The following is a 25111-nucleotide window of genomic DNA, read 5'->3' as shown; positions in this document are numbered from 1 at the left end:
TACCTCCATACATCCAGCACTGACACTGTACCTGATGTACCTCCATACATCCAGCACTGACTCTGTACCTGATGTACCTCCATCCATCCAGCACTGACACTGTACCTGATGTACCTCCATACATCCAGCACTGACTCTGTACCTGATGTACCTCCATACATCCAGCACTGACACTGTACCTGATGTACCTCCATACATCCAGCACTGACTCTGTACCTGATGTACCTCCATACATCCAGCACTGACTCTGTACCTGATGTACCTCCATACATCCAGCACTGACACTGTACCTGATGTACCTCCATCCATCCAGCACTGACACTGTACCTGATGTACCTCCATACATCCAGCACTGACACTGTACCTGATGTACCTCCATACATCCAGCACTGACACTGTTTCTGATGTACCTCCATACATCCAGCACTGACACTGTACCTGATGTACCTCCATACATCCAGCACTGACACTGTACCTGCTGTACCTCCATACATCCAGCACTGACACTGTACCTGATGTACCTCCATACATCCAGCACTGACTCTGTACCTGATGTACCTCCATACATCCAGCACTGACACTGTACCTGATGTACCTCCATACATCCAGCACTGACTCTGTACCTGATGTACCTCCATACATCCAGCACTGACACTGTACCTGATGTACCTCCATACATCCAGCACTGACACTGTACCTGATGTACCTCCATACATCCAGCACTGACACTGTTTCTGATGTACCTCCATACATCCAGCACTGACTCTGTACCTGATGTACCTCCATACATCCAGCACTGACACTGTACCTGATGTACCTCCATACATCCAGCACTGACTCTGTACCTGATGTACCTCCATACATCCAGCACTGACACTGTTTCTGATGTACCTCCATACATCCAGCACTGACACTGTACCTGATGTACCTCCATACATCCAGCACTGACTCTGTACCTGATGTACCTCCATACATCCAGCACTGACACTGTACCTGATGTACCTCCATACATCCAGCACTGACTCTGTACCTGATGTACCTCCATACATCCAGCACTGACACTGTACCTGATGTACCTCCATACATCCAGCACTGACACTGTTTCTGATGTACCTCCATACATCCAGCACTGACACTGTTTCTGATGTACCTCCATACATCCAGCACTGACTCTGTACCTGATGTACCTCCATACATCCAGCACTGACTCTGTACCTGATGTACCTCCATACATCCAGCACTGACACTGTACCTGATGTACCTCCATACATCCAGCACTGACTCTGTACCTGATGTACCTCCATACATCCAGCACTGACACTGTTTCTGATGTACCTCCATACATCCAGCACTGACTCTGTACCTGATGTACCTCCATACATCCAGCACTGACACTGTACCTGCTGTACCTCCATACATCCAGCACTGACTCTGTACCTGATGTACCTCCATACATCCAGCACTGACACTGTACCTGATGTACCTCCATACATCCAGCACTGACACTGTACCTGCTGTACCTCCATACATCCAGCACTGACACTGTTTCTGATGTACCTCCATACATCCAGCACTGACTCTGTACCTGATGTACCTCCATACATCCAGCACTGACACTGTACCTGATGTACCTCCATACATCCAGCACTGACACTGTACCTGATGTACCTCCATACATCCAGCACTGACACTGTACCTGATGTACCTCCATACATCCAGCACTGACTCTGTACCTGATGTACCTCCATACATCCAGCACTGACACTGTACCTGATGTACCTCCATACATCCAGCACTGACTCTGTACCTGATGTACCTCCATCCATCCAGCACTGACACTGTACCTGATGTACCTCCATACATCCAGCACTGACTCTGTACCTGATGTACCTCCATACATCCAGCACTGACACTGTACCTGATGTACCTCCATACATCCAGCACTGACTCTGTACCTGATGTACCTCCATACATCCAGCACTGACTCTGTACCTGATGTACCTCCATACATCCAGCACTGACACTGTACCTGATGTACCTCCATCCATCCAGCACTGACACTGTACCTGATGTACCTCCATACATCCAGCACTGACACTGTACCTGATGTACCTCCATACATCCAGCACTGACACTGTTTCTGATGTACCTCCATACATCCAGCACTGACACTGTACCTGATGTACCTCCATACATCCAGCACTGACACTGTACCTGCTGTACCTCCATACATCCAGCACTGACACTGTACCTGATGTACCTCCATACATCCAGCACTGACTCTGTACCTGATGTACCTCCATACATCCAGCACTGACACTGTACCTGATGTACCTCCATACATCCAGCACTGACTCTGTACCTGATGTACCTCCATACATCCAGCACTGACACTGTACCTGATGTACCTCCATACATCCAGCACTGACACTGTACCTGCTGTACCTCCATACATCCAGCACTGACTCTGTACCTGATGTACCTCCATACATCCAGCACTGACTCTGTACCTGATGTACCTCCATACATCCAGCACTGACACTGTACCTGATGTACCTCCATACATCCAGCACTGACTCTGTACCTGATGTACCTCCATACATCCAGCACTGACTCTGTACCTGATGTACCTCCATACATCCAGCACTGACACTGTACCTGATGTACCTCCATACATCCAGCACTGACTCTGTACCTGATGTACCTCCATACATCCAGCACTGACACTGTACCTGATGTACCTCCATACATCCAGCACTGACTCTGTACCTGATGTACCTCCATACATCCAGCACTGACTCTGTACCTGATGTACCTCCATACATCCAGCACTGACACTGTACCTGATGTACCTCCATACATCCAGCACTGACACTGTACCTGATGTACCTCCATACATCCAGCACTGACTCTGTACCTGATGTACCTCCATACATCCAGCACTGACTCTGTACCTGATGTACCTCCACACATCCAGCACTGACACTGTACCTGATGTACCTCCATACATCCAGCACTGACTCTGTACCTGATGTACCTCCATCCATCCAGCACTGACACTGTACCTGATGTACCTCCATACATCCAGCACTGACTCTGTACCTGATGTACCTCCATACATCCAGCACTGACTCTGTACCTGATGTACCTCCATACATCCAGCACTGACTCTGTACCTGATGTACCTCCATACATCCAGCACTGACTCTGTACCTGATGTACCTCCATACATCCAGCACTGACACTGTACCTGATGTACCTCCATACATCCAGCACTGACACTGTACCTGCTGTACCTCCATACATCCAGCACTGACTCTGTACCTGATGTACCTCCATACATCCAGCACTGACACTGTTTCTGATGTACCTCCATACATCCAGCACTGACACTGTACCTGATGTACCTCCATACATCCAGCACTGACTCTGTACCTGATGTACCTCCATACATCCAGCACTGACACTGTACCTGATGTACCTCCATACATCCAGCACTGACACTGTACCTGATGTACCTCCATCCATCCAGCACTGACACTGTACCTGATGTACCTCCATACATCCAGCACTGACACTGTACCTGATGTACCTCCATACATCCAGCACTGACTCTGTACCTGATGTACCTCCATACATCCAGCACTGACACTGTTTCTGATGTACCTCCATACATCCAGCACTGACACTGTTTCTGATGTACCTCCATACAACCAGCACTGACACTGTACCTGATGTACCTCCATACATCCAGCACTGACTCTGTACCTGATGTACCTCCATACATCCAGCACTGACTCTGTACCTGATGTACCTCCATACATCCAGCACTGACTCTGTACCTGATGTACCTCCATACATCCAGCACTGACTCTGTACCTGATGTACCTCCATACATCCAGCACTGACTCTGTACCTGATGTACCTCCATACATCCAGCACTGACTCTGTACCTGATGTACCTCCATACATCCAGCACTGACTCTGTACCTGATGTACCTCCATACATCCAGCACTGACACTGTACCTGATGTACCTCCATACATCCAGCACTGACACTGTTTCTGATGTACCTCCATACATCCAGCACTGACTCTGTACCTGATGTACCTCCATACATCCAGCACTGACTCTGTACCTGATGTACCTCCATACATCCAGCACTGACTCTGTACCTGATGTACCTCCATACATCCAGCACTGACTCTGTACCTGATGTACCTCCATACATCCAGCACTGACTCTGTACCTGATGTACCTCCATACATCCAGCACTGACACTGTTTCTGATGTACCTCCATACATCCAGCACTGACACTGTACCTGATGTACCTCCATACATCCAGCACTGACTCTGTACCTGATGTACCTCCATACATCCAGCACTGACACTGTACCTGATGTACCTCCATACATCCAGCACTGACACTGTACCTGATGTACCTCCATACATCCAGCACTGACACTGTACCTGATGTACCTCCATACATCCAGCACTGACACTGTACCTGATGTACCTCCATACATCCAGCACTGACACTGTACCTGATGTACCTCCATACATCCAGCACTGACACTGTACCTGATGTACCTCCATACATCCAGCACTGACTCTGTACCTGATGTACCTCCATACATCCAGCACTGACACTGTACCTGCTGTACCTCCATACATCCAGCACTGACTCTGTACCTGATGTACCTCCATACATCCAGCACTGACACTGTACCTGATGTACCTCCATACATCCAGCACTGACACTGTACCTGATGTACCTCCATACATCCAGCACTGACACTGTACCTGCTGTACCTCCATACATCCAGCACTGACTCTGTACCTGATGTACCTCCATACATCCAGCACTGACATTGTACCTGCTGTACCTCCATACATCCAGCACTGACTCTGTACCTGATGTACCTCCATACATCCAGCACTGACACTGTACCTGCTGTACCTCCATACATCCAGCACTGACTCTGTACCTGATGTACCTCCATACATCCAGCACTGACACTGTACCTGCTGAACCTCCATCCATCCAGCACTGACACTGTACCTGATGTACCTCCATCCATCCAGCAGTGACACTGTACCTGCTGTACCTCCATACATCCAGCACTGACTCTGTACCTGATGTACCTCCATACATCCAGCACTGACTCTGTACCTGATGTACCTCCATCCATCCAGCACTGACACTGTACCTGCTGTACCTCCATACATCCAGCACTGACTCTGTACCTGATGTACCTCCATACATCCAGCACTGACTCTGTCCCTGATGTACCTCCATACATCCAGCACTGACTCTGTACCTGATGTACCTCCATACATCCAGCACTGACTCTGTACCTGATGTACCTCCATACATCTAGCACTGACTCTGTCCCTGATGTACCTCCATACATCCAGCACTGACTCTGTACCTGATGTACCTCCATACATCCAGCACTGACTCTGTCCCTGATGTACCTCCATACATCCAGCACTGACTCTGTCCCTGATGTACCTCCATACATCCAGCACTGACTCTGTACCTGATGTACCTCCATACATCCAGCACTGACTCTGTACCTGATGTACCTCCATACATCCAGCACTGACTCTGTACCTGATGTACCTCCATACATCCAGCACTGACTCTGTACCTGATGTACCTCCATACATCCAGCATTGACACTGTACCTGCTGTACCTCCATACATCCAGCACTGACTCTGTACCTGATGTACCTCCATACATCCAGCACTGACACTGTACCTGCTGTACCTCCATACATCCAGCACTGACACTGTACCTGCTGTACCTCCATACATCCAGCATTGACACTGTACCTGCTGTACCTCCATACATCCAGCACTGACTCTGTACCTGATGTACCTCCATACATCCAGCACTGACTCTGTACCTGATGTACCTCCATACATCCAGCACTGACTCTGTACCTGCTGTACCTCCATACATCCAGCACTGACTCTGTACCTGATGTACCTCCATACATCCAGCACTGACACTGTACCTGATGTACCTCCATACATCCAGCACTGACTCTGTACCTGCTGTACCTCCATACATCCAGCACTGACTCTGTACCTGCTGTACCTCCATACATCCAGCACTGACTCTGTACCTGATGTACCTCCATACATCCAGCACTGACTCTGTACCTGATGTACCTCCATACATCCAGCACTGACACTGTACCTGCTGTACCTCCATACATCCAGCACTGACACTGTACCTGATGTACCTCCATACATCCAGCACTGACACTGTACCTGCTGTACCTCCATACATCCAGCACTGACACTGTACCTGCTGTACCTCCATACATCCAGCACTGACTCTGTACCTGATGTACCTCCATACATCCAGCACTGACTCTGTACCTGCTGAACCTCCATCCATCCAGCACTGACACTGTACCTGATGTACCTCCATACATCCAGCACTGACACTGTACCTGCTGTACCTCCATCCATCCAGCATTGACACTGTACCAGCTGTACCTCCATACATCCAGCACTGACACTGTACCTGATGTACCTCCATACATCCAGCACTGACTCTGTACCTGATGTACCTCCATACATCCAGCACTGACTCTGTACCTGATGTACCTCCATACATCCAGCACTGACTCTGTACCTGATGTACCTCCATACATCCAGCACTGACTCTGTACCTGATGTACCTCCATACATCCAGCATTGACACTGTACCTGCTGTACCTCCATACATCCAGCACTGACTCTGTACCTGATGTACCTCCATACATCCAGCACTGACACTGTACCTGATGTACCTCCATACATCCAGCACTGACACTGTACCTGATGTACCTCCATACATCCAGCACTGACTCTGTACCTGATGTACCTCCATACATCCAGCACTGACTCTGTACCTGATGTACCTCCATACATCCAGCACTGACTCTGTACCTGATGTACCTCCAGCACTGACTCTGTACCTGATGTACCTCCATACATCCAGCACTGGCGCTGTATCTCCATGCTATCTATAATATGTTGCAGTGGCCGATTTGTGGCAATTATACTCACGGAATCACATTGTTCACTGTTGCCGTGTTCGCCTGATGAACAAACTGAAATCCATCTGTTTCAAAAAATATATATTTTTCAATGACTCATATGAAGTGAATGATTAATGTAGTTACACAATGAGTTATCCTTAGCCTGAATAAACAGTGACTCTTTACAGTCACACAGTGGGTGATCGTACCCTGAATAAACTGCCTCTGTACAGTTACAATATGTGGAATCCTTAGCCTGAATAATCAGTGACTCTGTAGAGCTGCACAGTGAGTAATCCTTAGGTTGAATAAACAGTAACTCTATGCAGTTCCACAGTGCGTGATCCTTACCCTGAATAAACAGTGACTATGTACAATTAAAGTGAGTGACCATTACCCTGCTGAGTAAACAGTGATTCTGTACAGTTACATAGTGAGTGAACTAACCCTGCTGACCAAACAGTGACTCGTTTGAAATAAAAACAAAGTGCTGGAAATACTCAGCAGGTCAGGCAGCATCTGTGGAGAGAGAAACATAGTTTTCTTTTCAGATCTGTGACCTTTCATCAGATCTGTTCTGATGAAAGGTCACAGAGCTGAAACATTAACTTTGTTTCTGCTTTTATATACATAGTGAGTGATCCTAACCCTGAATAAACAGTGACTCTGCACAGTTACATAGTGAGTGAACTTACCCTGAATAAACATCAGCTCTTCTGCAGTTTGCACTGATTTATCTGGGCACTAATTAGAGTATATAAATAGCTTCCATACTTCAAGACTGGAGAGGGAAAAATGTGATTGTTAATGGCCATCCCCTGATCCATTCTATAAAAGTATGCCTTTATGAGATTGAAGACGACAGGATTTAGCTTGTCTGTGATGCCAGTCACGGCCAAATAACCCATAAGATGTTCTTGCAGGTGGAAGAATGGCGACTTGGGTGGATTCCTGGAGTGTGGCCAGTGCTTGTGAAATTGGAAGAGTCAGTGCTTTGAGGAGGGTAGGGGAATGGATACTTACTGAGCTGGTTACACGAGAATGGGGATGGTGTGGAATTGGTGCTGGGATCGATGCCACTGAGATTGGAGAACAGACCCGAACTCTTGCGGTTCGGATTGAGCATTGGCGGTGGCGTGTAATGGGGTGGTTCCGAGGGGGTGCTGGCAGACGATTGCTGCTCTCCTGTGATGATGTTTGCTAAACGGAGATAGCTTTGATACACTGTGACAGGAAGGTTCTTGGGAACGGGAGGTTCGGAGCTCTGTGGAATAACACATACAGATTTAGAGTCACTAACACTAATATTATTGTACTTAAATCTTAACTGACGTATCATTTAAAAGAAAGATACATTTATATAAAGCCATTCACCCCCACTCCCCCCCGCCCAACCTCAGGACATCACAAATCCTTTACAGCCAATGAAGTACTTTTTTGACGTGTGGTTACTGATGTAAAGTAGGAAAAGTGGCAATTTGCCCACATCAAGATCCCACAAACAGCAATGTGATAACGAGCAGATACTTTGTTTTAGTGATGTTGGTTGAGGAATAAATGTTGACCAGGACACCAGGGAGAACTCCTCCGCCATTCAAAATAGTTCCATGGGATCTTTTGCATCCACCTGAGAGGGCAGACGTGGCTTCGGTTTAACATTTCATCCGCAAGACGGTACCACTCGCAGTGCAGCACTGGGAGTGTCAGTCTAGATTAATTGTTAGTGCTCGCGTTTATGGAGTGGAACTTGAACTCACTACCCACTGAGTCATAGCTGACACTGCATGTTAAACACGTGAACTTACAAACTAATAGATTCCAGATTCTACCCTGTGTCTAGAGTTATTTGGGGCAGTGCAATTGCCTCATTCACTATAGCTTTATGCCCTTGAATGTTGAAGATTAAGGAGTGATCTAAGCAAAGTGCTCAAGATGATTAAAGGAGTTGATAGTTTCCCGCTATCTACCCCATTTCCTCTAGTGGGGCCGTCCAGAAAAGGGGGCATAACCTTAAAGTTAGAGCTAGGCCATTCAGGGGGTGATGTCAGGAAGCATTCCTTCACACAAAAGATAGTGGAAATCTGAAACTCTCTTCAAAAAGCTGTTGATGCGAGAGTCAATGGAAAGTTTCAAAACTGTGATAGATGGATTTTTACAAAAGCAAAGTACTGTGGACGCTGGAAATCTGAAATAAAATCAGAAAATGTTGGAAATAGTCGGCAGTTCTGGGAGCATCTGATGAGAGAGAAACAGAGTTAACTTTCGAAATCGATGACCTTTGATCAATTTTTATTGGGTAAGGTTATTAAGGGTTACAGAGTCAAGGCAGGTAGATGGAGTTAAGTTACATTTCAGCCACGATTTAATTGAGTGGTGGAACAGGCTGGAGGGGCTGAATGACCTCCTCTTGTTCCTATGTTCTAAAGGGAAATGCACTTCACAGAGCATAATCAAATAGAAATTGACACCGAGCCTCAGAAGGTGATATTAGGACAAGTGACCATAACCTTAATCAAAGTGTTAGGTTATAAGGAGCATCTTAAAAGAGGAGAGAGAAGTGGAGACGTTGAGGGGGAGAATTCCCAAGCTTAGGGCGTAGGCAGCTGAAGGCATAGCCACTAGTGGTGGGGTGAAGGAAATCAGGGATGTACAAGAGGTCAGAACTGAAGGGGTGCAGTGATCGCTGAGGGTCGTAGGGCTGCAGGAGGTTACAGAGATAGGGAGGGAGCGAGGCCATGGAAGGCTTTGGCTGAGAATTTTAAAGTTGAGGTGCTGCTGGACTGGAAGCCAATGTACGTCAGCGAGTGCAGTAGTTAATGGGTGAACTGGACTTAGGGAGAACTAGAGTACGGACAGCAGAGTTTTGGATGAGCTCATGGTTATGGGGGGGTAGAAGATGGTAGGCCAGCTTGGTGAGTATTGGAATTGTCAAGTCTAGAGGTAACAGGCTTGACTGAGGGTTTCAGATGAACTGAGGCAGGGGTGGAGTAGGGCGATATTATGGAGGTGAAAGTAGAGGGTCTTCTCAGTACTTCCCACTGGCCTGTCCCATCACTCGGGTACAGGATGCATGATAGATGCCCAGCCTGTAGAAGAGGAAACTAGCAATGGATAACAAGAAAATAAAATAAGGGTTATGGAAAATAAAACTGATCCACCTCTTCTGCTGAAAAGTCAGCCTTTCTGGTGAAAGTTGGCATGTCCTGTTCAGCCAGGAAGCAGCCTGGGTTCTCCTCCAGTAGGGTGTCTTGCCTGCATCTTTCAGTCACTGGCATCTTCACTGACATGGAAGCGGCTGTGAAGGGAGGAGAGAGGTGGCCGCCATCCCCCGGAAGCTTCTCTCCATCATTCTACAAAAACAAATCTACATTGAGTTACATCGAATATACAGCACAGAAATAGGTCATTTGGCCCAGCTGTATCTATAATATAATATTCACCTCAACCACTCTCCGTGGAAGTGAGGTCCACATTCTCACCACTCTCTGGAGAAAGGAGTTCCTCCTGAATTCCCGATTGGATTTATTAGTGACTATATTGATAACCCCCTAAGTTTTGGTCTCTTGTACGTGAAGCGTTCTGGTATCAGGGGTTGGAGTGCCATCATGGTTATGTTACTCTGTATCCCAGAGGCTTGGACCAATGATCCAGAGACTTGAGTTAAATTCAATTAATTAAATAAATCAGGAATAAAGAGCCAGCATCAGTAATGGTGACCATGAAACTACTGGATTATACCAAGCTACCATAAAAACCCATCCTAAAGGGAAGGAAATCTGCCGTCTTCACCCGGTCTGGCCTTTATGTGGCTCTTAATGCCCTCTGAAACAGCCTAGCAAGCCACTCAGTGGTATCTCAAGGGCAATGAGGGATGGACAATAAATACTGACCTTGCCAGCAATGCCCACTTCCTGTAAATGAGCAAAGAAAAAAGGTGGAACCATCCTTGTTATGTCTACCCTATCAAACTCCTTCATAATCTTAAAAAAATATCAATCAGGTCATCTCTCAGCCTTCTGTCTTCTAGAGAGAAGAGAACCCAGCCTGTTCAATCTTTCCTAATAGTTATAACCCCTCAGTTCTGGTAGCAATAGTGTAGAGACTACATCGGGCCAAGTAGCTGTGACACCTCTTTAATCTCTCGCGAGACAGAACAAGAAGGTTTGAGATTCATTAATAAGTTCTGGTCACCGCATTATAGGAAGGATGTGGAAGCTTTGGAAAGGGTGCAGAGGAGATTTACTAGGATGTTGCCTGGTATGGAAGGAAGGTCTTACGAGGAAAGGCTGAGGGACTTGGGGTTGTTTTCGTTAGAGAGAAGGAGGAGGAGAGGTGACTTAATAGAGACATATAAGATAATCAGAGGGTTAGATAGGGTGGATAGTGAGAGTCTTTTTCCTCGGATGATGATGGCAAACACGAGGGGACATAGCTTTAAGTTGAGGGGTGAAAGATATAGGACAGATGTCAGAGGTAGTTTCTTTACGCAGAGAGTAGTAGGGGCGTGGAACGCCCTGCCTGCAACAGTAGTAGACTCGCCAACTTTAAGGGCATTTAAGTGGTCATTGGATAGACATATGGATGAAAATGGAATAGTGTAGGTCAGATGGTCGGCGCAACATCGAGGGCCGAAGGGCCTGTACTGCGCTGTAATGTTCTAATTCTAATTCTAAGTGCTCGCAAGAAGCAAGGCGATACGAATCATCAAATGCCAGCTCCCAGTGCTGCCAGCACAGTTAGTTATTTAGCTTCTAAACGGGGGAGTGGAAAGACGCAGTGAAGCCCAGAAAAGGAATTATAATGAGGTGGTTGGCCTTTGGGAGAACGCAGGAATATTTCATGATTCTTTTCTTAGGTCTTCCAATATCCTACCAAAGGAACAGGGGACATGGTCTTGGGTATTGGCAAAGTAGATGATGATTGGTCATTTTCCATGAGGGTTCAATAGACCAGGACTGGTTGGAAGGAATGAGTTGATGGACTGATTGACTGTTTTTGTTCCATATTTTCCACAGTTCTTATATGCTTTATTTCAGTCACAGATATTGTGTTTAATATCTGTACCTATTTTGACATTGTTAACATTTCTGTAGTTACATGCCTGCAAGTTTGGTGTTTCAGTTTTTAGGTGTCTGAGGCAAAGACACAAATCCTTAAAGGTAGCAGGGCAAGTTGATAAGGTGGTTAAGAAAAAGTATATGGCTTATTTGGGTTTCCAAATAGAGGCATGGAATATAAAAGCAAAGAGAACATGCTAGAATTTCATAGATCACTGATTAGACCTTAGCTAGAATATTGTGAACAATTCTGGGTGCTAGGAAAGATATCGAGGACTTAAAAAGGATACAGAGGAGTTTTACCAGGATGTTATCAGGGTTGAGGGACTTTAATTGTAAGGAGAGATTGGAAAAGTTAGTTCTCCTTGGATCAGAGAAGGTTAAGAGATGACCTAATAGAGGTTTTCAAGATGATAGATTTTTATAGAGTAGATATAGAAAAACTATTCCCTCTGGCGAGTGGGTCAATAACCAGAGGTCATGAATTCAAAATCAATGGGAAAAGATCTAGAGAGGAGATGAGAATTTTTTTTCACTGAGTTGTTGGGGCCTGGAATGCTCTACTCAGCGGATTCCATAAATAATCTTAAAAGGATGTTTAGCAGGTCATTGAGGACGAGGAACCTACAGGGTTATAGGCAAAAAGCAGAGATGTGGGATTAATCACGACTGCTCTTTCAAAGAGCCAGCTCAGACACAGCAGGCTGAATGGCCTCTTCCTTTGCTGTAAGATTCTGTGATTCGATAAGTATACTGGGGTTGAATCACTGCCTTCATAAAGTCATACAGTATGGAAGGAGTCCATTGAGCCTGTTAGTTCTTTGAACGAGCTCTCCAATTAGTTTTACTTTCCTGCCCTTTTTCTCGTAGCCCTGAAAATGTTCCCCTTTCTAGTATTTATCCAATTCCCTTTGGGAAGTTATGATTGGATCTATGAAGCACGTGCCAATGTTAAGTAAGGGAAGTTTACCGAAAGCACCAGGGTTCACACTCCCAGTTTGAGAGCAGTTTTCACTCCTTTACGATGTTGCTATTAGAGGGAAATCAAAATAAAATTTGCAGTCAGTTCTGGGGGAATCACCTTATAACATTCACAGAGATGATATAATGGTTCTTGAAAGTTTATTGTATAGTGTCTGGGAGATTCAGTACAAATGATGAGCTAGTGAGTCAGCAGTGTTTATGATACTCACTCTGTTTCTGTGGTCATTGGGTGGGTTTTAAACCACTTATTGAGGAGGTGACGCACCCCAAGGTACAACAACAAGAAGTAGTAACTAAAAACTCAGCGAAAGTGAGAAATGCATCTCATAATTTGGGGTTAGATGGAAGACCACTAGTTTGGATTTTTGATTAGCAATTCACTGAACTATATCACTAAACAATAAACTACATTTAGTCCAACATCTATTATTTGTAGATAGGAATGCAGTCTGTTAAGCTACCCCAGCCCCAGCATCATTACAGGGGACAGAGTAGGAGGAGTGGCACTAATTGGATAGATCGTTCAAAGAGCCGACACAGGCACAATGGGCCGAATGGCCTTCTGTGTGCCGTAAGATTCTGTGATTCTCTGTTCATGACCTCGGAAGAAGGAATCGCTTAAGTTGGGGAGGGAAGAGGTGACAAATGGAAATCCAGAGACAGGCAAAATAAAATTAACTTTTAATGTTTTAACCTCTCTGTCAGGGCTTGCTCTAAGTTTATTTTTTTAACTGTAGAGATGGTTCCAAGGTACAAATCAGAACCAGATTGAAACTGCTTCACAGAATGGTATCTAGGGATGAGCAACAAATGTCAGCCTTGCCAGCAACACCAACATTCCCAGAATGAATATAGTTTTTAAACGTGAATTATCTAAGATTCCACCTCCCCCCAGACTGCAATTCCACAATTCTTGCTGGGTGTGTGTTTGGGCTCTCAGACACTTCACCTTATTATTTTTGAATAGCATAGAAAGGCCATTTGGCCCACTGTGCCAGTGCTAACTTTTTAACTGAAGCTGTCTAATCCAGTTTCCTTGTCCTTTCTCCTATTTCTTCTCATTGCAGATTTGCCAACTACTCAGAACCTTTTCTCAAAACCTTGCATAAAAAGCCTCTGTTAGTAGTCTCCCTAAACTCACTGCTCCAGTGAAAAGTTACTCCATTCCTAACACTGCCATCCCTCCTATTTATATACACAAGGATTAACTGCTCTCCACATAACCTTATTTTTGTGAGTTGCTTATGCTAATGAATGGGTAAGCGCCACAGACAGTTATTGAGCTATTCAGCGGCTCTTTACTGACTGCTGGTATTAACCGACCTGGGCCACACTGTGAAGTGTCCTCATGCATCCATTAGTGCCTGTGTGAATGTGTAGGGCTGAGAGGCTCCTGAATTGCTCCTTACAGTAGCCGCAGGTGAAAGAATATGTGACGTCTGGCTTCTCTTCCATCCCTCTCCTGTATGGCAGAAAAAGAGAGTAAGAAAGAATGAACTTATATTTATATAGCGCCTTTCACTACCACAGGACGTCCCAAATCTCATTGCAGCTAGTGAAACACTTGAAGTGTAGTCAGTGTTGTAATGCAGCAGCCAATTTTCACACAAGGTCCCACAAACAGCAATGTGATATTGAACTGATAATTTGTTTTAATAATAGTAGTTGAGGGATAAGCATTGTTCCAGCATATTGGGAAGAAATCCCCTGCTCCTCTTCTAATAGTGGCCCTGGGATCTTTTACACATACCTGAGAGGGCAGACAGACCCTTGGTGTAATGTCTCATCTGAAAGACGGCACCTCTGACACTGCAGGGCTCCCTTAGTACTGCCCCTCCAAATGTACAGTGATCCCTCAGTGCTGCCCCTCGACAGTGCAGCGAACCCTCAGAATTGTCCCTCCAACAGTGCAGTGCTGCTACAGTCCTGGACCTCCGACAGTGTAGCGCTCCCAGATTGCTGAACCTTCAACAGTGCAGCAGGCCTTCAGTAAAGCCCCTCTAACACTGCGGCACTCCCTTAGTACTGACCTTCAGATGCAGCTCTCCCTCAGTACTGCCCCTCCGACAGTGCAGCGCTCCCTCAGTGCTGCCCCTCTGACGGTGCAGTGCTCCCTCGAAACTGGCAGTGGGTGAATCAGCTGGATTATGAGTTCACCTCTTTCGACTGGGACTCAAACCTATGACCTTCTGACTCAGAGGTGAGAGTGGTACCCACTGAGCCATGGCTGGCACATAAATAATCTTTAAGGAGTACAAGAACCGTTTACAATTATCACAGTTAGTTTTGACGGGTCAACAAGTTTATTCAGTGATTAGCAGAGCTCTTTCAACCTGGGGAGTGGAACTAATTGGATAGCTCTTTCAAAGAGTTGGCACAGGCAGGATGCGCTGAATGGCCTCCTTCTGTGCAATATGATTCGGAAGTGTTAGATACCATCAATTCCCCCCCATGCCCCCTTCTGTACTTCAGTTGCTATAAGTGACCCTGGATTAGGGATGGTGAACAGCTGACCGATACTCACTGTTAAAGTTCACACATGGAGATTGGCCACTTGGGAGTGACACTGGAGGATGTCCAGTCCCGATGGAACATCCAGGGGAGAACGGAGAATTAGCATCAACAAAAAAAAGGTCACAAATAACATCACCCTTATTAAAATTATATGTTCAAAGGTTTGTCTGTAATCTCCTCCAGCCCTGCAACCCTCCAAGATCTCTGCACTCCTCCAATTCTGGCCTCTTGTCCATCCTAATTTTCATCATTCCACCATTGGCAGCTGTGCTTTCAGCTGCCTGAGCCCTATGCTCTGGAATTCCCTCCCTAAACCTCTCCACCTCTTTTAAGACGATCCTTAAAATCTACCTCTTTAACCAAACTTGTGGTCTCCTATCCTGACATCTCCTTATGTGGTTCGGTGATTAAACTCCTATGAAGCGCCTTGGAAAGTTTTAGTACATTAAACATGCAACAAATGGAAGTTGTTGTTTGTTGCAGTAGTTGTACAGCAATTTTGCCCCTTTAAATAGCTCCATCTTAGCAATGAAACATTACAGCTGACTCCAGACTGTTCACAGGCAATGCAGCAGGGAATTAGCTTGAAACATATTGAAATGTTTTAGATAGCACATCGTACTCTCACTGCCACATTTTGTTCTGTTTGGCTTAGGTTTATCAGGAGCCTATGTAAAATCACTTGGCTGCTATCTACTTCCAACAGTGTCCCTCACAACATCTTGCACATACTCCCACCTTGTGCGTCAACTCACTAACACCAGGCGAGATCTGTCAGTTGTACTGACATCTCTGCATTATGGGCCAGGGAAGGTCTTGTGTTAATGTAAGTGAGTTACCTTTGGTCTGACACTCTCGCATAGGCCTGAGGAACTTGATGAACCTGCCAGAACAAACACAATTCACAAATAAAAGCAAAATATGCAGATGCTGAAAATCCAAAATAAAAAAAAGGTGCTGGAAGTAAACAGCAGGTCGGGCAGCATCTGTGGAGACAGAAGCAGAGTTAACGTTTCAGGTCTGTGACCTTTCATCAAAACTGGAAAAGGTAAGAAATGTAATAGGCTTTGAGAAAGTGACAGTGGGGGGGGGGGGGTGGAAGAACAAAACGGAAGGTCCGTAATAGGGCGGAGGGCAGGCGAGATTAAATGAAGAAGATGTCATGGAACAAAAGGCAAAGGGAGTAGCAATAGCTTTAGTAAAAGAAAGTATTTGTCTAGAGAGAGTGTTAATGGCAGAATAACGAACAGCTTTGTCAGAAAGCAAAAACATGAAAAATCATTTTAAGACTGGTACATGGTAAAAAGAACAATCACAATGACAGTCATGGTCTGAAGTTGTTAAACTCAATGTTGAGTTTAGAGGGCTGTAGATTGCCTATTCGGCGGATAAGGTTCTGTTCCTTTAGCTTCACTGGAACACTGCAGCAGGCCAAGGACAGAAATGTGGGCATGAGAGCCACAATAGTTCAGTTTGCGAAGCACACTGGCCAGTATGGCAATTGAGCCCTACAGGTTGCGAAGGTTCTGCATCGCATTCCCTGTCTGTGCTGTGTTAGCAGATATCAGCTTATTTGTTGCTGAAACCTTCATCCCATGCCTTGGTTACCTTCAGACTGGACTATTCCAATTTCAGGTCTGTGACCTTTCATCAGAACTCTCAGACCTGATACGTTAACTCTGTTTCTCTCTCCACAGATGCTGCCAGACCTGCTGTATATTTCCAGCACTTTCTGTTTTTATTACAATACTCTGATGGTCGACCACCACTGTCTTCCACCTTCTGTAAACTTGAACTCATCCAAATCTCTACTAGCTGTGTATCCTAACTCGTACCAAGATCTGTTCGCCCATTACCCCTGTGCTCTGGATTACATGTGACTCCAGACCCACAGCTATGTAGTTGACTCTTAACTGCCCTCTGAAGTGGCTGAGTAAGACACTCAATTGTACCAGCTACAGAAAAGTAAAATCATGATAAAATCGGATGGACCACCCGGCATCAACCTAGGCAACGGAAGCAACAAAGTCGACCCTGCAAAGTCCTCATCGCTAACATCTGGGGACTTGTACCAAAATTGGGAGAGCTGTCCCACAGCCTAGACAAGCGGCAGACAGGCATAATCAAACTCACTGAATCAAGCCTTACAGTCAATAACCCAGAGTCCTCCATCACCATTCCTTGCTATCCCCTATCCCACCAGCAGGATAGATCCACCAGAGGTGGCAGCACAGTAATATACAGTTGGGAGGGAGTTTCCCTGGGAGTCCTCAACATTGACTCCAGGCCCCATTAAGTCTCATGGCATCAGGTCAAACGTGGGCCAGAAAACCACCTGCTGATTACTACCTACTGCCCTACCTCAGCTCGTGAATCAGTACTCCTCCATGTTGAACACCACTTGGAAGAAGCAACTAGGTAGCAAGAGCACAGATATAATCTGGGTGGGGGACTTCAATGTCCATCATCAAGAGTGGCTTGGTAGCGCCACTACTTGCTGAGCCCTGAAGGAAATATCTACCAGACTGGGCCTGTGGCAGGTGGTGAGAGAACCAACAAGAGGGAAAAACCTGCTTGACCTCCCCCTCTCCAATTTACCTTTCGCAGATGCATCTGACCATGACAGTACTGGTAGGAGTGACCACTGCACAGTCCTTGTGTAGATGAAGTTCTGTCTTCACACTGAGGATATTATCCATCGTGTTGTGAGGCACCACCACTGTGTAAATGGGATAGACTCAGAACATATATAGCAACTCAAAACTGAGCATCCATGCAGTGCTGTGGGCCATCATCATCAGCAGCAGCAGAATTGTATTCACCCACAATCTGTAACCTCATGACCCGGCATATCCCTCACCCTACTATTATCATCAAGCTGGGGGACCAACCCTGGTTCAATGAAGAGTGTAGGAAAGCATGCCAGGAGCAGCACCAGGCATATCTAAAAATGATATGCCAACCTGGTGAAACTACAACACAGGATTACGTGCATGCTAACAGCGGAAGCAGCATCCTTTTGACCAGGGTTGTCCAACCTTATCGTATGAGGGGGCCACATTACAATTTTTGTCTTATATGGGGGCCAGTGAGAGAATTTGGGAAAGATAAACGCATTAAAATTTATCTTAGTATTTCCTCAGGGTAGTGTCTTAGTTTCAACCATCTTCAGCTTCTTTATCAATGACCTTAATTCCAACATAAGGTCAGAAGTGGAGATGTTTGTTGATGATTGCACAATGTTCAGTACCATTTTCAACTCCTCAGATACTGAAGCAGTCTGCCCACATGCAGCAAGACCTGGGCAACATTCAGGCTTGGGCTGATAAGTGGCAAGTAACATTTGTGCTATACAAGGACCAGGTAATGACCATCTCAAACAAGAGGGAACCTAACTATCTCCCTTGACATTAAATGGCATTACCATCACTGAATCCCCCACCATAAAAATTCTGGTGGGGATCACCATTGACCAGAAACTCAACTGGAGCAGCCATATAAATACTGCAGCTACAAGAGCAGGTCAAAGGCTGAGAATGCTGCGGCAAGTAACTCACCTCTTGTCTCCCCATTGCCTGTCCACAATCTAAAAGGCACAAGTCAAGAGTGTGATGGAATATTTTCTACTTGCCTGGATGGGTGCAGCTCCAATAACACCCAAGAAGCTCGACACCATCCAGGACAAAGCAGCCACTTGATTGGCACCCCATTCACCACCTTAAATGTTCATCTTCTCCACCGCTTATGCACAGTGGCAGCAGTGTGTACCATCTACAAGATGCACTGCAGCAACTTGCCAAGACTCCTTCGACATCACCTTCCAAACCTGCGACCTCCACCACCTAGCAGGACAAGGGCAGCAGGTGCATGGGAACACCAGGAGGAGATGGTGGCATAGTTGTAATGTCACTGAACTAGTAAATCCAGAGGCCCAGGCCAATGCCCTGGGAACATGGGTTCAAATCCCACCACAGCAGCTGGTGGAATTTAAATTCTATTAATTAATAAGATTAATTAAAAAAAATCTGGAATTGAAAGCTAGTCTCAGTAATGGTGCCATGAAACTACGATTGATCTTTCACTAATATCCTTTAGGGAAGGAAATCTGCAGTCCTTATCTGGTCTGGCCTACATGTGACTCCAGACCCACAACAATGTGGTTGACTCTTAACTGCCCTCTGATATGGCCATTCAGTTGTCAAGGGCAGTTAGGGATGGGTAACAAATGCTGGTCTTGCCACATCCCAGGAAAGAACTTCTAAAAACACACCACCTGCATGTTCCCCCTCCAAGTCACACACCGTCCTGACTTGGAAATATATTGTCGTTCTTTCACTGTCACTGGGTGAAAATCCTGAAACTCCCTCCCCAATAGCACTGTTGGTGTACCTTCACCACACGGACTGCAGTGGTTCAAGAAGGCGGCTCACTACTACCTTCTTAAGGGAAATTAGGGATGGGCAACAAATGTTGGCCTTGCCAACGATGTCCAAATTCCAAGAACAAATGAAAAAATATATATAAATGCTGGTTGTTGTTTTGTGAGCGTTACATTTGATCTTGGACTATGGAAAGGGAAATATGCAAGAGATACTGCTCGGTGTGCATATGTGGACAGGCTCAAGCTCTGTCCTGGTGCCCAACCCCACAGGCCCCACCTTCAAGGCTCACACATAAGTAGTCATCATTTAGACAGGAGGATGATCAGTGCCCATGGAGATCTGGGGAAGAAGGAAGGCCAAAAGAATTTATTATTCAATGTAACAACTGTGACTGAGCTGTCTCCAGGGAGACAAGCCATCAGGGTGATAATCAGACCTATCTCGGGTGAGTGTTCACAAGCAGGAACACTGCCTCATTGCACACCCATACCTGCTGCCAGAAGATGCCCTGAGGGCAGGCCTGTGATCCCACATCCTTGGCTACCACCGCACTCAATGGACTCTGGAGCTCTGCACACGCCGAGTCTTCGCCATTCTCCAGCTCCTGCTGTGAGCAGCCCGCTGTGTACTGCACGGAGGTGGAGGTGTTGAACTGCTGGGGACTCTGCACTGGAGCACAAAGAGGATAGTCAATAATAGCTGGTGGTTCGGCTAAACTCAGAGTCCACACAAAAACAGGCCATTCAGCCCAGCGGGTGCACTCTGGTGTTAATACTCCACATGAGCCTCCTCCCACCTTACTTTATTTCACCCAGCATAAACTTTTATTCATTTCTCCCTCATGTTTATCCAGCTTCCCATTAAATGCATCGATTGGATTTATTAGTGACCATTTTATATTTATGGCCCCTAGTTTTGGTCTCTCCTGCAAGTGGAAATTTGTCTACGGCTCTACTTTCATATCTTAAAGACCTGTCTAGTTTTGGACATCAATAGTATTGTCAATTCAATTGATCGACTTGGATTCCCTCTCTTTATATAATATTTGCATTTATATCAGACCTTAAAACTCAAAGCACTGCACACAGCAACTAGAATGGACTTCATTATGTAAGACAATGTAGCAGCCATTCAGAGTCAGGTTCGCCCAAGAATAGTGTGCAATGAGTAATTGGCTGTTTTGTTTATGGTGCTGGTTGGGGGGAGGAATGTTGGCCAGGACACTGGGGGAATTCCCCTGCTCTTCAAGTAGTACCGAGAATCTAAACCTTCCATTTAAACCTCCTACAAATAAACTACTGCTGTGGGGTGCAAATTTACAATTTCCTTAACCAAAGACTGGATTGATGACAACTGAGTCAGGTTAAAGCCCATGATCAGTCAAGGCATAGGTGTTTTTAACGAGAAGCTAAATAAATACATGAGAGAGAAAGGATTAGAAAGAATATGCTGATGGGGTGAGATGGAGAAGGAGGCACATGCGAAGCATAGACAAGTTGGTCTGAATGGCCTGTTTCTGTTCTAAATACTACATAATCTCACAGAATTCACCGCAGCCTCACAGCTCCAGGGACCCGGGTTCGATTCCGGGTACTGCCTGTGTGGAGTTTGCAAGTTCTCCCTGTGTCTGCGTGGGTTTTCTCCGGGTGCTCCGGTTTCCTCCCACAAGCCAAAAGACTTGCAGGTTGATAGGTAAATTGGCCATTATAAAATTGTCACTAGTATAGGTAGGTGGTAGGGAAATATAGGGACAGGTGGGGATGTTTGGTAGGAATATGGGATTAGTGTAGGATTAGTATAAATGGGTGGTTGATGTTCGGCACAGACTCGGTGGGCCGAAGGGCCTGTTTCAGTGCTGTATCTCTAATCTAATCTAATCTTAACTATATCCCATCAGTGGTATTCCATAATGATGTACCACCTTGCCTTATTGAAACTTTATAGACTGATATTGATTGTTTTTTCTTGAGTAAGAATATCGAGAATATGGAACAAAGGTGAGTAATTGGAGTTGAGGTATGGCATCATGCAGGATCTAATTGAATAATGGAACAGGCTTGAGAGGCAGAATGGCCTCATTCTGTTCCTATGCTGTGAAAGATGATATGGATTTTTCACATGTATTTTAATATTTTGTCAGACACACCACCTCCTCACTAGGCAGTAACCCATCCGAGGATTTACATGTTCAAAATAACTTCTGTAGCAGAGAAAACAGACAAAACAACATGGCGTTTACACTAAAATAAAAGCAAAATACTGCGGATGCTGGAAATCTGAAATAAAAACAAGAAATGCTGGACCACTCAGCAGGTCTGGCAGCATCTGTGAAAAGAGAAGCAGAGTTAAGGTTTCGGGTCAGTGACCCTTCTTCGGAACTGACAAATATTAGAAATGTCATAGGTTATAAGCAAGTGAGGTGGGGGTGGGGCAAGAGATAACAAAGGAGAAGTTGTAGATTGGACAAGGCCACATAGCTGACCAAAAGGTCATGGAGCAAAGGCGAACAATATGTTAATGGTGTGTTGAAAGACAAAGCGTTAGTTCAGATAGGGTGTTAACGGACTGAAGATTAAACAGCAGCAAGTACAAACATGAAAAAAAACAGTGGGTAAGCAAACTGAACAAACTAAGATGAAATGAAATAAACTTTAAAAAAAATTTGTAAAAATTGTAAAAAAGAAAAGAACAAAAAATAAAAAGTAAAATGGGGGGGCCTGTCATGCTCTGAAATTATTGAACTCAATGTTCAGTCCGGCAGGCTGTAGTGTACCTAATCGGTAAATGAGATGCTGTTCCTCGAGCTTGCGTTGATGTTCACTGGAACACTGCAGCAAGCCCAGGATAGAGATGAGAGCAGGGGGGAGTGTTGAAATGGCAAGCAACCGGAAGCTCAGGGTCCTGCTTGTAGACTGAGCGGAGGTGTTCCGCAAAGCGATCACCCAGTCTGCGCTTGGTCTCCCCAGTGTAGAGGAGACCACATTGTGAGCAGCGAATACAGTATACTACATTGAAAGAAGTACAAGTAAATCACTGTTTCACCTGAAAGGAGTGTTTGGGGCCTGGGATAGTGAGGTGAGAGGAGGTAAATGGACAGGTATTGCACCTCCTGTGATTGCAGGGGAACGTGCCGTAGGAAGAGGATGAGGTGTTGGTGGTAATGGAGGAGTGGACCAGGGTGTCGCGGAGGGAACGATCCCTTCGGAATGCTGATAAGGGAAGGGAAGATGTGTTTGGAAATGGCATCACGCTGGAGATGGCGGAAATGGCAGAGGATGATCTTTTGGATGTGGAGGCTGGTGGGGTAGAAAGTGAGGATAAGGTGAACTGTGTCCCAGTTCTGGGAGGGAGGGGAAGGGGTGAGGGTAGAGGTGCGGGAAATGGGCTGGACACGGTTGAGGGCCCTGTCAACCACAGTGGGGGAGGGGGGGAAAATCCTCGACTGAGGAAAAAGGGAAGACACATCAGAAGCGCTGTCATGGAAGGTAGCATCATCCAAACAAAACGCATCTTCCACCACCTCGTCCCCATCTCATGGCACCTTCCCCTCTAATCGCAGGAGGTGTAACACCTGCCCATTTACCTCCTCACTATCTCAGGCCCCAAACACTCCTTTCAGGTGAAGCAGCAATTTACTTGTACTTCTTTCAATGTGGTATACTGTATTCGCTGCTCACAATGTGGTCTCCTCTACATTGGGGAGACCAAGCGCAGACTGAGTGATCGCTTTGCGGAACACCGCTCAGTCCACAAGCAGGACCCTGAGCTTCCGGTTGCTTGCCATTTCAACACTCCCCCCTGCTCTCATGCTCACATCTCTATCCTGGGATTGCTGCAGTGTTCCAGTGAACATCAACGCAAGCTCGAGGAACAGCATCTCATTTACCGATTAGGTACACTACAGCCTGCCGGACTGAACATTGAGTTCAATAATTTCAGAGCATGACAGGCCCCCCATTTTACTTTTTATTTTTTGTTCTTTTTTTTTTTACAATTTTTACAAATTTTTTTTAAAGTTTATTTCATTTCATCTTAGTTTGTTCAGTTTGCTTACCCACTTTTTTTTTCATGTTTGTACTTGCTGCTGTTTAATTTTCAGTCCGTTAACACCCTATCTGTACTAATGCTGTGTCTTTCAACACACCATTAACATATAGTTTGCCTTTGCTCCATAACCTTTTGGTCAGCTATGTGGCCTTGTCCAATCTACACCTTCTCCTTTGTTATCTCTTGCCCCACCCCTGCCTCACTTGCTTACAACCTGTGACATTTCTAATATTTGTCAGTTCAGATGAAGGGTCACTGACCCGAAACGTTAACTCTGCTTCTTTTTCCACAGATACTGCCAGACCTGCTGAGTGGTTCCAGCATTTCTTGTTTTTATTTCAGATTTCCAGCATCTGCAGTATTTGGCCCTCACTGTAACTCTCTGATATATCCCTCACTCTCACTGTAACTCCTTGATATAACCCACACTCTCACTGTAACTGTCTGATATATCCCACATCCTCACTGTAATTCTTTGATATATCCCACACCCTCACTGTAACACTCTTATGTATCCCACACTCTCACTGTAACACTGATATAACCCACACCCTCACTGTAACTGTCTGATATAACCCACACCCTAACTGTAACGCTCTGATATAACCCACACCCTCACTCAACCTCTGATATATCTCACACCCTCACTGTAACTCTGATATATCCCACACCCTCACTGTATCTCTGATATATCCCTCACAGTAACTCACTGATATATCCCACACTCTGTGTAACTCTGATAAATCCCACACCCTCACTCAAACTCTGATATATCCCACACCCTCACTGTAACACTCTGATATATCCCACACCCTCACTGTAACGCTCTGATATATCCCACATTCTCACTGTAACTCTGATGTATCCCACACCCTCACTGTAACTCTCTGATATATCCATCATCCTCACTGTAACTCTCTGATATATCCCACACCCTCACTGTAACTCTGAAATGTCCCATATTCTCACTGTAACTCTGATGTAACCCACACCCTCACTGTAACTCTGATATGTCCCACATTCTCACTGTAACTCTGATGTAACCCACACCCTCACTGTAACTGTCTGATATATCCCACACCCTC

The 25111-nt window shown here is 45.6% G+C and overlaps 1 protein-coding gene and 1 long non-coding RNA gene across 20 annotated transcripts in view; one reads left to right on the top strand and one right to left on the bottom strand.

The window, feature by feature from the left end:
* The window catches only part of LOC137355913 (transcriptional-regulating factor 1-like), a 216766-nt gene that overhangs the window by 32191 nt on the left and 159464 nt on the right, over positions 1-25111 (bottom strand). For all 19 annotated transcript variants that reach the window (XM_068021554.1, XM_068021548.1, XM_068021546.1 and 16 more), the window contains 6 exons: positions 20470-20648; positions 16437-16480; positions 14407-14545; positions 10201-10392; positions 8066-8306; positions 7071-7125 (listed from right to left, as the gene is read on the bottom strand). In XM_068021554.1, coding sequence (XP_067877655.1) covers positions 7071-7125; positions 8066-8306; positions 10201-10392; positions 14407-14545; positions 16437-16480; positions 20470-20648 — 850 coding nt within the window. The remainder of the gene's footprint in view (positions 1-7070; positions 7126-8065; positions 8307-10200; positions 10393-14406; positions 14546-16436; positions 16481-20469; positions 20649-25111) is intronic.
* The window catches only part of LOC137355914 (uncharacterized), a 182121-nt gene that overhangs the window by 14353 nt on the left and 142657 nt on the right, over positions 1-25111 (top strand). The gene's annotated exons all lie outside the window — the stretch shown is intronic.

Source organism: Heterodontus francisci, chromosome 44, assembly GCF_036365525.1.
Source record: "Heterodontus francisci isolate sHetFra1 chromosome 44, sHetFra1.hap1, whole genome shotgun sequence".
NCBI classification, from domain to species: Eukaryota; Metazoa; Chordata; class Chondrichthyes; order Heterodontiformes; family Heterodontidae; genus Heterodontus; species Heterodontus francisci.
Note: the sequence above shows the minus strand (reverse complement) of the source record. Positions and strands in the feature narration are given on the sequence as shown.